Source organism: Alnus glutinosa, chromosome 14 (assembly GCF_958979055.1).
Source record: "Alnus glutinosa chromosome 14, dhAlnGlut1.1, whole genome shotgun sequence".
Classification (NCBI taxonomy): Eukaryota; Viridiplantae; Streptophyta; class Magnoliopsida; order Fagales; family Betulaceae; genus Alnus; species Alnus glutinosa.
In genome coordinates this window covers 24,166,642-24,179,996 of record NC_084899.1, presented here as the reverse complement: position 1 = coordinate 24,179,996, position 13,355 = coordinate 24,166,642, and the positions used below count along the sequence as shown (strand labels likewise).

Sequence of the window (13,355 nt, the reverse complement as noted above, 5' to 3'; positions counted from 1 at the left end):
ATTTTTCTCTTTATTTTTATTTAAATCTTATTATTTTATGTCTTTGAATCAAGTGATAAGTTATTCTATATCTAATAAGTTATTAAAAAAAGTTTTAAAATACATTTTACAAATAGAAGAAAGTGCTCTAATTGACATATTAAAAATATATATATATAATATAAATATTAAAATAAATTTAATTTAACTAATATTTAAATATAAAAAAATGACCTCACTTAAACTTGTCGCCTTAGGCCTCAAAATTTATCGAGCCGGCCCTGCAAGGCGATGTATGATGCAACACAAACTAGCTACATGGGCCAACATGTTATCAGAAAGAGTGGAGAGAAGAGCACTGAGAATAATATGATCTTATAAACACCAAATAACAAAGGCAGCATAATATGTTCACGACAGAGGTAATGGTGTTGTTGGTAGCGACTGTCGAGTCTAGTGACAGAGGAAGAAGAAGAACTGGAGTGGGTGGCCATGATACTAGGATCGATGACGTGGATTTGAGTGTGGAACACAATAAAAAAAATTGGGATTAGGATCCCCTTAAATTTCTGTTGACATTTAAGATTCTCAAATTCTTAAATCCTAATCATCCTTTACATCTAACAATTTATAACGTACCAGCTGTCCACATGAAATAAATTCTAAAATAATCCAAAACATACTCACAAACATAGAGACGAAAATGCCCTTCAGAGGCCCTTCCCTCTTAAATGTAGAACAAAATCCAATACAAGACGCTGGAAAACCCACGCACGCCCGGCGCATACCACCATGTTGTCGTCGCAGACCACCACATCGCCGACCCTGACCTCGACCTTGGGCCTCCGACAAGCGCTGTACGCCCCCAAGTCCTGATCGACGTGATCCTAATCCATCCCGGTTGGATCTGCCAGCTGAAGTCCCAGTCGGTGAGATCCTAATCTTGCTGACTGAGACTTCAGCCGACAGGACTCAGCCAACGGCAATGGATCGCGAGCCCCGAGCATCGTCCTCTCCTGGGACCCCTGCACCAAGGTCCACAATGATTGCTAAGGTCTGGGTCGGGTCGGGGGCCGGATCAGCCACGTGGTGGAGCGGCTTCCACCTGGGTTGTGCTGGGTTCGGTTGTCTCCGGTTGGTGTTCAACCAGAGATGGTGAAGGGCATTTTTGTCTCTTTTTTTGTGTGTTTATTTTGGATTATTTTAGCATTTATTTCATCTGGATACCTATCACATTCTGAAGCTCCCGGGACCCCTGTTGCAATGTCCACAATGATTGCGAAGGTCTGGGTCGGGTCGGGGGCCGGATCGGCCACGTGGTGGTGAGGCTTCCACCTGGGTTGCGCCGGGTTCGGTTGCCTCCGGTTGGTGTTCAACCGGAGATGGTGAAGGGCATTTTTGTCTCTATTTTTGTGTGTTTATTTTGGCTTATTTTAGCATTTATTTCATCTGGATACCTATCACATTAAGCTTTAGATGTAAAGGAGGGTTGGGATTTAACAATTTGAAATCTCAAATGTCAAAGGAAATTTGAAGGAATCTTGATCCAAAAAAATTGATTGTTGAGTTTAATTTGTTGGCTGTGGGAAACAAATAAATTATGTTATGGCAGGCAAGACCGCAACAATAGGCTACATAATAGTTTTTTTATTTTTTATTTTTTTTTATTTTTATAGATAAGTTGAAAACAAACAAAGCTGTAGCAAAAGCTAGAGCCAAAACAAATACACACAGAAACCTTAAAGAAACATAGCTAGCTAGAGTTTAAACATAAGTAAAACTAAAGCTAAAGCTATGACTTATGAGAAGAGTAACAAGCCTAAGGTGGATCATTCCCACTAAAAATTGGAATGGAGGAAATAGGAGACAGATAGGTGGGAATGCTGCCAGGAATAAACTTGGCTGCGGCCCAATGTGCTGCATAATGAGCACAGAAGTTTATACTTCTGTTAGCCTTCCGGGTTGACCATGAAGAATCAGCAGGGATAGAATCAATAGATTCATATATAGTATTTGAGATACGCCAATCCTATAAAAGAGTTGGTTGTTGTAGAGCTAAAATAACAGTTTGGGAGTCACCCTCAAGGATAAATTTCTTGAGACGTAAGGAGGACGCTAACAAGATAGCCAAATGGGCAGCTAATGCTTCACCCAGATTCGGAGAGCAGGGAAAATTAATCTGAGAAACCATGTCAAGAATTTGGCCTTTATGATTCCGACAAACAGCAGCTTGGATTGAGAAGTCTTCACGAATAGCTGTATCAAAGTTGACCTTGAACCAGTCATCAGGTGGATGAATCAATTTTTCTATCAAAGGAGTCGATAACCGAGTCCAGGCCATGGAATAATGTTGATAGATCTTGTTAACATTTCTGAAAATCTGGAGAGCATCAAAAGAAACACCATCATGAAAAGCCTTATTACGATAGAACCAAAGGAAATCACAAGAGACCGCTGCAAAGATTTGGAAGCGATGATGATCCTGTTTTGGAATAGAAAGGGAAGTGCCAGGTGATATTAAAACTTTTATCCAATCTATCATATTAGAAAAAGGCAGAGATGTGGAATCAATTGGCCAGGAGGAATTGCGCCAAACTACTCTTGCAAAAACATAGTTGAAGAATAAATGTTCCAATGAATCTACATCTGTCTTACAAAGAGGACAAGAGAGATCGGATGCCATTGATGGAATGATAGACTGTAGTCGAGCTTTAGTAGGTAGAATGTTCCATGCAATTTTTCATAAGAATAGCCTCAAGCGATCATTTAAATTCAGCTTCCAAATAGCTTTTCACAAGGGAAGAGTTGGAGGAGATAAATTAGTACCCAAGATGGCAAGATATGCTTAATTTGTTGTAAAACAACCTAAGCAAGAATGAGTCCATAAGAAGCTTGGCTTAGAACAGTAGAGATACAAATTTGTGATATTGCTCTAATAGAGATAGGATCAAAAAATTGATTGTGAAATAATGTGCATATCCCATCGTGTAGTCCTCTGCAAAATCAAATCTGAGACAAAAAGAGATGAGAGATTCCTATTATTCGGAAACTTCGGAGAAGGTCGAAAAGAAGGAATTGTTGGAATACAGGCTGTAGTCCAAATAGGAACATGCGAAGATGTTGAGACTCTTAAGCAAGCTCCAGAAATAAGAAAATGTTTGCATTTCTGAATACCTTTTCATAGCCAAGATGATGAAGGGGGATCTGGAGCTGATAATAAATTGTCATAGCTGATATAATTTTTTTGGAGTTGCTGAACCCAAAGATTATCGGAGTTATTGTGAAGTTTCCAACCCAATTTTGTGATGAGGGCCAAATTTGACAGAATAGTTTGTCAAAGGTATTGAAGAATATATATATATATATATATATATATATATATATATATATATTCTCCTTTTCAGTATTTTTGAAGGAGCCAAGCAGAAATTTAAGGTTTGCTTTTGATATTTTTGTTCTGTTCCGAAAACTAATGGGCCTCAATGGGGCCATTTTACAAATAATCTCTCATGGCTTTATTGGCGCTGCACTTGTGAAATTCAAATGCTGTAGTGGCCTGATAACTTGAAAAAAATTATATTTCTAGGAGTGCATGGTTTTACTTTGATTCCTTGTTTGTAATTTATGGACTTCTTTTAGTTTTTCATTACTTAAGTGCTGAACTCTGCCTTCTTGTTTGTAAAATGCAGGGCACCCATGGATCCTGAATGGAGGGTCTGGTACAGTGGACCATCAATATCATATTCATTATTCGTGTACAAGCTTATGTGCTGCATATGAATTGTATTTTGTTTATTTGATTTGATATAGTTTCAAATGTTGTATGTATTGTAGGTGAAGTATTCGGGAGAGCCTGAAAATCCCACCAAGTGTAAGTGCTTGAATTTCATACTTAACCTACTACAAAATCGAATACTATTACGTACTGTTCGTTAACAACTAGGATTATGTGTTAGTTACTGTTATTTTTGTTCAGATTGTGGGTGTTTGAATACTCTCTGTAATTGAAACTGGGATTTATGTGTTAGTTACTGCCATTTTTGCTCAGATTGTGGGCGTTTGAATATTTTGTGTAATAAGAGCTGATTTTTGAATATTTAGTGTTTCACACTCACACAAATATGGATGTAGAAAACTCATGGAGTGTGATGTTTGAGTTTCTTTCTTTCTTTCTTTCCTCTTCTTCTTCTTTTTTTATTTATTTATTTATTTTATTTATTTTTTTTGACATGTTCACACAAGAGGGGGAGGGAGAGGGGGGTTTCGAACTAATGACCTCTACTTCATGAGTCGTAATCTCCAGCCAATTGAGGCCTGGAGCTTGAATTTGAGACCTCTACTTCATGAGTCGTAATCTCCAGCCAATTAAAGCCTGAAGCTTGAATTTTAGAGTTCGTTTCAAGGTACGTTTGTCTTAGTTAAAGTGTACGTGTGTTTTACCAGTTCAAATGAGAAAGGTTTTATGCACAGTTTCTCATTTTGATTTTGGAATTCATTGAAACTTAATCTTATTTTCATGCGAGGTAATGAATAATATATGATTGAGTTTTTTTTTTTTTTTTTTTTTTCTCTTTTTTGAGAGAGAGAGAAAGAGTGTCATTAGTTACTTACTTTCATATATATATATATATATATATATATATATATATATATAACTCTAACAATTTTTTTAAAAAATTAACTATTAAATATTTATGACTCACATGTAAAAAAAAAACAAATCCAATGGTTTATTACAAATAATGAAAACTCAAGATATCTAAATTTTAAAATTAAAATTTTCAAAATTAAAAAGTGAATAGTGAATGAGTAATTAAATTCAAATCGCATTTACAAAACGTTTATATAAATAAAGCAACATACATAGATGAGAAACCATACAGTACTTTTATTAATTTACTAGCTCACATAGGTACACGTAGTAGTAATTTACTTGGGTGGAAACTCTTCAAAACATAGATTATTAATACAGAAAGGGCCATGGAAAAGACCTTTTATTATCTAGCTTAAGAGCCTAGCAGCCAGAAAACAAAGCTACGTGCCGCATGCATGACATTACATCGCATTCGATCTTTTTCAATTATGCTTCAGCCCTCCTCTCAGAGGAAGATCCCCTCTCAGATTCTGACCTCCTCCTCCTCTCAGAGGAAGATCTGCTTGAGCGAGCTAGAGTTGTCTCCTGCCTGTTATATTTCAGCCTTCTGGCTTCCTCTCGAGAAATCTGGAAAGCATTGGCAACGACTTCGTCCGGCAAGGCCCGAATGGCCGAGGTTCGTCCCGCAAGAGGGCTAACCATGGCGTTGTCATTGGTCTTGAAGGCCACCCACTCGAAACCCTCATTGCTCGCCCGTTTCGCAACAGCGAAGTTCTGTGGGATGGTCAAGAGCTGACCCTGTCTAAGCTCATCGTCGAAAACGGTCTGACCGTTGTCGTCGACCACCTGAACCTGGGCACGACCCCTTAGGGCGTACACCAAACTGTGGGCATTCAGGTTCCAGTGCGGTACATAAAGACCATCCTGCATGCACAAGATGTATAGTGCTTTATATATGCATATCATCTGATTAAAATTTGATTTTTTATTTTTATTTATTTTGTTTGTTTAAAATAAAACAGATGGGACATAAATAGTAATTGATGAAGTTTGTGCAACATTTCTCTTGCACATCCTACCACGATCCATTAGGCTGTGTATTAGTTATAAAAATATTTATAAAAAAAAAAAAAGAAAAAAAAAAAAAAAAGAAGAAGAAGAAAAAGTATATTTTGTGCAGCATTTTTCCCTCTTACGAACGTACCCTTTCTAGATCGCCTCTCTCAGCACTGAGTTGGAGCCAGCGAAGGACTGGGAAGGTAAGGCTGTTCGCGGTGTTGATGCGACCGGCTTGTTCAGTGTAAATGTCGGCTCGTGAACGGTCACCGATGTTCTCGGTGAGCCTCAAAGAGCAAATTGTCTCCTCAAGGCCATTCTCATCACGTCCACGTCCTCCCTGGCGACGCTGGCGTTCCCGCTCTTGCTCTCTTTGCCTCTCTTGCCTCTCCTCTCGCTGCCATTCCTCACGTGAACCATGTGGCCTGACCATCTGAAGCTTGCCTTCCACTCTCACTATGTTCCTCCTGTTGTCCTGATTGCTCTGAAGCTTTCTGGCCGTCTCAACATCCACGTTGAAGGCGTCCGCCAAAAACTCGGCATCGAAGCCACTGAATACGTTGTTTCCTTGGCCCCTCTGTCGTTCGTCTTCCCCACCACGCTCGCCACGGTGCTGTCGGCGACGTTGTTGTTGGCGGCGGTGCTGCTCGTATTGCTGGTGACCCTGTCGCTGATGCTCGTCCTCTGGGTTACCAGCGAGGTAGAAGTGCTAAACCCACATACAAAGAATACAATTAATACATACAATATATTGTATACATGCATGTATATATATAGTAATTTCGCGCGCGAGCTAGGGAGCGTGAGTTTCTTACTCTAGGGTTCTCGTCAAGCTGGTTGTCATTGTTGTTGGTGTGAAGGAGAGAGACTGCGACAACTGGGGAATCCCCGTCGTTGTAGCACCAATGGGCTACTCCAGCCGGCAATGCGATGATGTCCCCCTCTTGGAAGTGTCGAATCTTCTGATGCCGGTCTTGTTGAGACCTGCGGCTCTGTCCCTGTCCCTGTTGAGATTGTTGTTGAGGTTCTTCAAATGTTTCAGGACAGCCAGGAAACAGGATGCCGCTGATTCCCCTACCTGTACTCAAAAAAAGTTAGTAGTTGTACGTGTAATAGAATGAATTTGCAACAAGATCGAGCCAGCTAGCTAGTTCTTAATTTTCACCTCTTTCAATGTATACGAGTTCTGGAGCATTGCTGTATTGAGGCAAGAGAAGGCCGTTGGGCTCAATGGTACGCCGGATGACGGCCACCCCAGCGCACTGGAATTGCTGGTCGTTGTGGTCCCAAGACTCGATCACGCCGGCTTCAGCCTCAACGCGGTTAGTGGGTTCAAGGGCATCTAGCCTGTCGAGCCGGCACTCGCCAAACTGTCGTTGTTGCTGCCGCCTTTGAGCTAGGCAGCCATTGAAGAGCACAAGAAGGCACAGAGAAAAAGAGACCAAGGTAAGCTTGGCCATGGCTGTTGTTTAATTTGGTTCTGATGTGAAGTGGCGACTGGGGGATGCCAGAATTTATAGGAATATGTTGGTGTGGGTGAGGGACACGTATGAGATAGTGCGTCGGGAATCTTTTGCCATTCTTCACTTTGCATGGCTTCCCAACCCTAATTTCTTACACGTACCTCGTGATGTTTGTTAGGGCGCGCAGGTGGCTCTCTGCTTCATGAATCTTCAGAGAAAGAAACAAACACCCATGAACTGCATGTCTTCATCACGAACAGAGCTTTTATAAATTTGATTCGTTTCCGTGATTTTTCAGGTCTATATATCATCATCAATTAATAGAGAAGAACTATTAATTAACATTTCTCATTAGATTTTTAGCAATATTCAACTGTGTATATGATATTACGTTATAAGTGACCTAGCAATATGAATAATTTGAATTTTACTGTGACAATTTAAAATTTGTGCAACTCACAATGTTTTTATTATAAAATTTATACTATCAATTTCAATTGAAATTGAGAAGATCGTTGTCTCATTTTACTGATAAAGCTTGTTGGTGGTAAGCAATTAGTTGCTACGTTAATATTAAAGAGGCTTATTATAAAGATAGGAGTGCTAATTGCATAGTCACATGATCAAATGGGTACTTATCTTTTACAACAATTTTATTAGAAATTAATTGACGTGCATGACAATTTGCTTATATAGTAAAAGCTAAGTTTCGGTTGTAGTAAAAGCTTATTAAGGGATCCACTACAAATTTATTTACAAATTGACATAATAGTCCATAATTGGTAAAAAAATTATATATACTCTCAATTTAATTAATTAGCGGTTGAGTTGTCAATCATATATTCTTAATTATTTCATAAAAAAAAAAATGCTATTTTGTATTCTCCCTGCATACTTAGCTGACGTTTCATGTTCAATTTACCCTTAAATCAATCTTAATTAAAAAGGAAAAACAAAAAATTCAAGTGTGGATTAAACATATATGCCACGTCAATTAAATATGCTGGGAGAATGCCAAATAGCATTTCTCTTTTAGCAATTATTGATTGTCATACCGGTTTGTAAAAAAATTGTACTAAAAGCTGTAATACCCCAACTAATCTTAAGCATTTTTTATTTTACTTAATCATTTTATTAATTAGAGACTGTCACATTAATTTATAAAACTTGCAATACCCTAACAACACTCTACTGATAGAAAAGTTGCACTCGCTCTGCCCAGTTTAGGAGTACTATATTAGCCCATTATTCAATTAGATGGCTCTTGGGTGGAGTTCAAGGAAGCCCGAAGCAAATTAACACAAGTTCATTTTCCCTAACAAATAAATCTTTGCATTTCATGAAGTATCCAAGCAGAAATTCTTTGCATGTTAACAAGATTCTTGAAGCTCCATGAAAGGGCTGATTTTAGTTTAGTACTGTAGACCCAACTCAAGATGTGGCCTAAAAACTTTGAATGGCACATACCCAGCTCAAAGTCAAACTAATTACTGTCACGCTGGGAAGTATATATAGGATGTGAGAGTAAAATGGAAGTATCTATAACATTTTCCTTTATGTGGCAATTGGTTCGCGAATCAGACATTTCAATTCCCTCAGTATCCACATTTTTAGGATTATGGTACATGGAATTAAGAATGTGATTAAACCTCGTTTGGGAATGATTAGAAATCCAAAAATACTGTTTAACAACTTTTTAGAACAATTTTTTGCTTTTTAGCAAAAATAATAAATAAAAAATACCAAACAACTAAACATACAAAAACTGAAAACAACTTTTATCTTTACGTCACGTAACAAACAAAAAGCAAAAATCATCATCTAAGAACATTACCAAACGAGTCCAAGAGCTCTCTGTCACCGCCGCATATATGGAACAAAGGGATTATAATAGAAATTAAACAAAAATGACAATAAAGAAAAAATAAATAAACGTTATTTCCCAATATATAAACTGTCTATACTATTTACTAAATGATATAATAGCATATACACTATTAAATATAAAATTTAATCTCAACCATAAAAAATAAAAGAAAAACAAAAATACATCCATTTTATTGCTGGAGGACCACAGACCCTATTGAAAAAGTGGGGTACAAGTCATTGTTAAAAGGTAGGGAGGGATTGGGTTTTCCAATTAGATTAAAGCGTTAAATATTTTACAGGTACACGTGGTTAGGCCAGAAATCAAATTTCTGCCTCGGTTTCAAAAAGTATCACAGGTAGTACCTATTGTTAATGAAAAAATTCAGTTGGTATTTCTGTCAGTCTTTCATCTATTTTTTTAGAAAAATGCTAAGAGTACCAATTTTTTTAACAAGAGATAGGTAAGAAGATGATATGGAGTTTATTCATTGGAGATTATCAAAATAATTAATAAAAAGAAATGATATGGGTACTAATGAATAAACTCCACATCATCTTCGCAACCATCTTTTGGTAAAAGATTTTGTATTTCTAACATTTCTCTTTTTTTTAACGGCCCTCCACGTCACCCACCTTAAAATGCTAACAATTATCCATCTGATACATTTCGTCCAACTCTAGTTATTGCTCTCACGTGGCCACGTATCACTGGTGATACTTATGCTGCTGAGGCAGGCAAGTGCGACCCTACTCAATTAGTATGCTACAAAGGGATTTCCTTACTCAGCTAAAGGGGCATGATAGATACTTTTAGTAATTTTGCTGAAAATCCGAATATAGTGGGACAAACCTTTAGTCCTATACCATAGGTATGTTTTATGAGGAATGTTAGAACTCCTTCTAGTGTCTTTCTGAAGTCCTTTTATGCTGACATGATACTCTATATTTTTTTAATAAAAACATAAGAGAGAAATCAAGCTGTAGTTTTTCTTTATTAAAACAGAGTTTTATGTTAATATAGAAGGACCCCAAAAATACGCTAAAAGAAGCTCTAACATTTCCCATGTTTTATGGGCATGGCATAGAGGAAGCAAGAGGATAAAAATTGTAGCTTGGTGAAAAGCATTAAAACCCCAACACAAGTTTAAAGGAGAAAAAACGGCCACTTTTATTTGTTACATTAAAGCCTGCCCTTGTGCATATTTTTACACTCAGATTATACTAATTAGGTTTCCTGAACATGTTCAAATCCTTCTCCATTAATTCTACAAGAAAGACTACTGCATAGTGGTGGCCTAAGTCGTAGTAATAGTGCTAGTAGTAATACACACGAAAGTTACAAAAACCTCCTTACGAGGAGGTCCGGCTAGAGGATAGAACCAGACTCTGTCGGCCTCTGTTGTACTTCAACTGTTGAGCTTCTTCAGGGGACATTCGGAATGAGTTCGTGATGACTTCTAGGGCATGGCTTGGATAACCGACGTGTAGCCGGCCAAGGGGCTCTTCATTGGTTGGCTAGACGCGCGTCTTGATCGACACATACTCGAAGCCATTGCTTCCGGCCCTACTCACCGCCGCATAGAATTGAGGGATCACAAAAACATCTCCACGGCTAACCCTCTCGTCAAACACGTTGTTCCCGTTGTCGTCTACAATCTATACATGGGCCTCACCTCTCGTCACATAAACAACTCTATGGTTGTTCATGGCCCAGTTTGGCGTGTACAATGCGTTCTGCAAAATAGGCAGTGTAAAAAATACTCTGGTTATCAGCAATTGGAAATGAAGTAATCAGAAGTGATTGAATTACCGGGAAAAGATGGCCTTTCTCTGCGCTCATGTCCAGGTATCGAAGGATTGGAAGCTTGTGTTGGTTTACAATATTTACTCTTCCGGCTTGCCAGGAGACAATATCAGACTCATTGCGGGTGTCCGTATTGTGTCTAATTCTTGTAGTGCAAATAGTTTCTTCCAACCCATTTACCCGTTTTTGCCATTCTTCTTCTTCTTCTTCGTCAGCTCTAATAATGTGGCGCATTTCTTCCTGGCACTTGACCAGGAGTCCGCGCTCATCATTCTCCTGCATTCTCCTCACGATTTCTACCGGAATGTTGTAGGCCTCAGCCAGCAGTTCAGCACTGAATCCGGCCACTAAATATGTTCTGGAAGCTCTGGCTATTTCTTTGTTGTCTGCAGTGCCCTTGCCTTGGCTCCCCACCGGCGAGAAAAAATGACTGTTAGACCAAAACCTAGTTAGCTATACAAAATAAGCAAAAGGACATGAAGATATTTATTATGTATGTGATAGTGATGAGGTGTAATGGTTACCCTAAATTGCTGGTCAAGCTGGTTGGCATGGTTGTTGAGGTCCATGACAGTGAAGGCAACAAGCTCTTGATTGCCATCATTGTAGCACCAATATAATGGGCCGCACCAGCTGGAATGGCGAGGATGTCACCCCGACGAATCCTATGAACCCTCTGATGTTGGTCTGTTCTCCTGCTCTCTCCTTGCTGCTCTCCTTGACCTCCTAGCCTTCCTTGACTTCCCCGTCGGCTTCTTAAATCCTCAGATTTTTGCGACTCATAAGTCTTTGCACATCCTGGTTAGGTTATGCCCATCAACCCTTCGCCTTTTACAACGTTGATTTAACGTAGTGTTAGAAAGTTTGATTTGTGGTGAATGCAACGACTACTGAAAGATAATATAATGCAATTGATAAATATATATAAAGCAGAATAAATAGACACAAAGAATTACATTCTATAAACTTATGTAGACAAGATAAAGTCCAAAAGGCCACAAATCTTTGAAATCAAATATCTTGATATATTTTAACAGGCATTTTTTAGAAAGAAAGAAAAGACCGGTGTCTCAAACGTACCTTGCTCAATGTAAACCAGCAGAGGGGCTGGCTGGTAGTTAGGCTGAGACAGTGAATTAGGTTGCGAAGTGTTCCTTATCGCGGCAACTCCAGCACATTGGAACTCGTCCTCATTTGTATCCCACACGGTCACACCTCAGTCACACCAGCCGCCGGGACGGCTCCATAGTCCTTAGTCTCCAGAGCCAGCATTGCTGAGCCGAACTACTGCAGGTACCGGGGTTCTTCTCCGGCAGCGGCATAAACTAGTGAAGCGAACACTAGTCCTAGTATAATCTTGGAAGCCATGGATAAGCTAGCACACAAAACAAGCAAAGCTAGGGAGTAGGGATGGTGAAATGGTCGGGCCTTGGAGCACATTTTATAGCGTGGAGGACTTGGATGGTAGTGAAAAGGTAGCGAGCCGGGTGGCAATTAAGGTCTGTTTGTTGGGGAGCGAGGGGTAATTTTTTCAACCAAGTCTAAGGCAGAAGTAATCTACTATTTGTGCAAAAATGGCCTTCTCATAATCTCAGGCATTTGAAAAACCTTCCTAATTATATTATGTCGAGATTGGTAAATACAAAAATTTCTATTCCTAATTTTCATATTAAATTTCTATTTTAAATTAACGTTTTTGGTTGTCTTTTCATTTCTCAGGTTCCAGAATTAGTACGTACGTACGTATGAAATCTATCATACGTAGTTCATATTAATATATAAGAACCACTTAACAATAATTTTACTTTTAGAAAGTTAATTTGTGGTCACAAACCTATTACAAACTTATTTTTACTATTAATTTTAAAGAATTTGTTAAATTACTACTTATCTCAAAAGTTTAAGTTAAATAAAAATAATAATGAATTTAATCATTTAATTAATATATACTTTAACAAAAATATATATATATTTATATATATATCACTCCCGAAGTTTGCTAAAGTAAAAAATAATAAATTTAATCATTTAATTAATGTTTTAATAAAATTAAATGTCAAGATGAGGACATATAGCACTCCTAAGCTAGGTTTACTAAAGTTTTGTGAATAAAACCACTAGAGATTAATTAATTTTATATTCATGTGACTATGTGAGGCAATGAGTAAATATAATATTTGTTCCTTTTTGAGCTTATATATATATATATAGCTTGAGTTCATTAGTTAATTACTTTCATATTTGCGTGACATATATTTATTGCCTTTTATCTATTGATTGTAAATCGTCAAAACAGTCTATATATTAATGCTAAAGTTTCTCATAGCAATATATAGCTTTGACCCGTTTGAAAAAAATTTGTGACTCAATTTTGCAAATTAATTAAAAACTGAGTTTTTTTAATTTATTTTATATCTTTTTGGTACATGTGTACATGTGTGGTAAGAGTCATGATATATCAACGATTGTGATCAAAATTTTAAGGGATGGCCTTTGGGAAAGAAAAAAAAAATAGAGTAACACTTTTAATATATATTTCATAAATATTTTATTTTGTTTACGTTGTAATATCAATTAGTCTTGTATTTTT

At 37.8% G+C, this 13,355-nt stretch overlaps 1 protein-coding gene and 1 pseudogene across 1 annotated transcript; both read right to left on the bottom strand.

The window, feature by feature from the left end:
- Positions 1-5,059: 5,059 nt before the first annotated feature.
- LOC133856853 (11S globulin seed storage protein Jug r 4-like) lies at positions 5,060-7,089 on the bottom strand. Its single transcript, XM_062291893.1, has 4 exons — positions 6,795-7,089; positions 6,445-6,707; positions 5,778-6,338; positions 5,060-5,497 (listed from the first exon to the last, which is right to left on the bottom strand). The coding sequence occupies exons 1-4, from the start codon at positions 7,087-7,089 to the stop codon at positions 5,060-5,062; spliced, it is 1,557 nt and encodes a 518-aa protein (XP_062147877.1).
- Positions 7,090-10,311: 3,222 nt separating this feature from the next.
- On the bottom strand, positions 10,312-12,133 carry LOC133856972 (11S globulin seed storage protein 2-like; annotated as a pseudogene).
- Between the last annotated feature and the right edge of the window lie 1,222 nt (positions 12,134-13,355).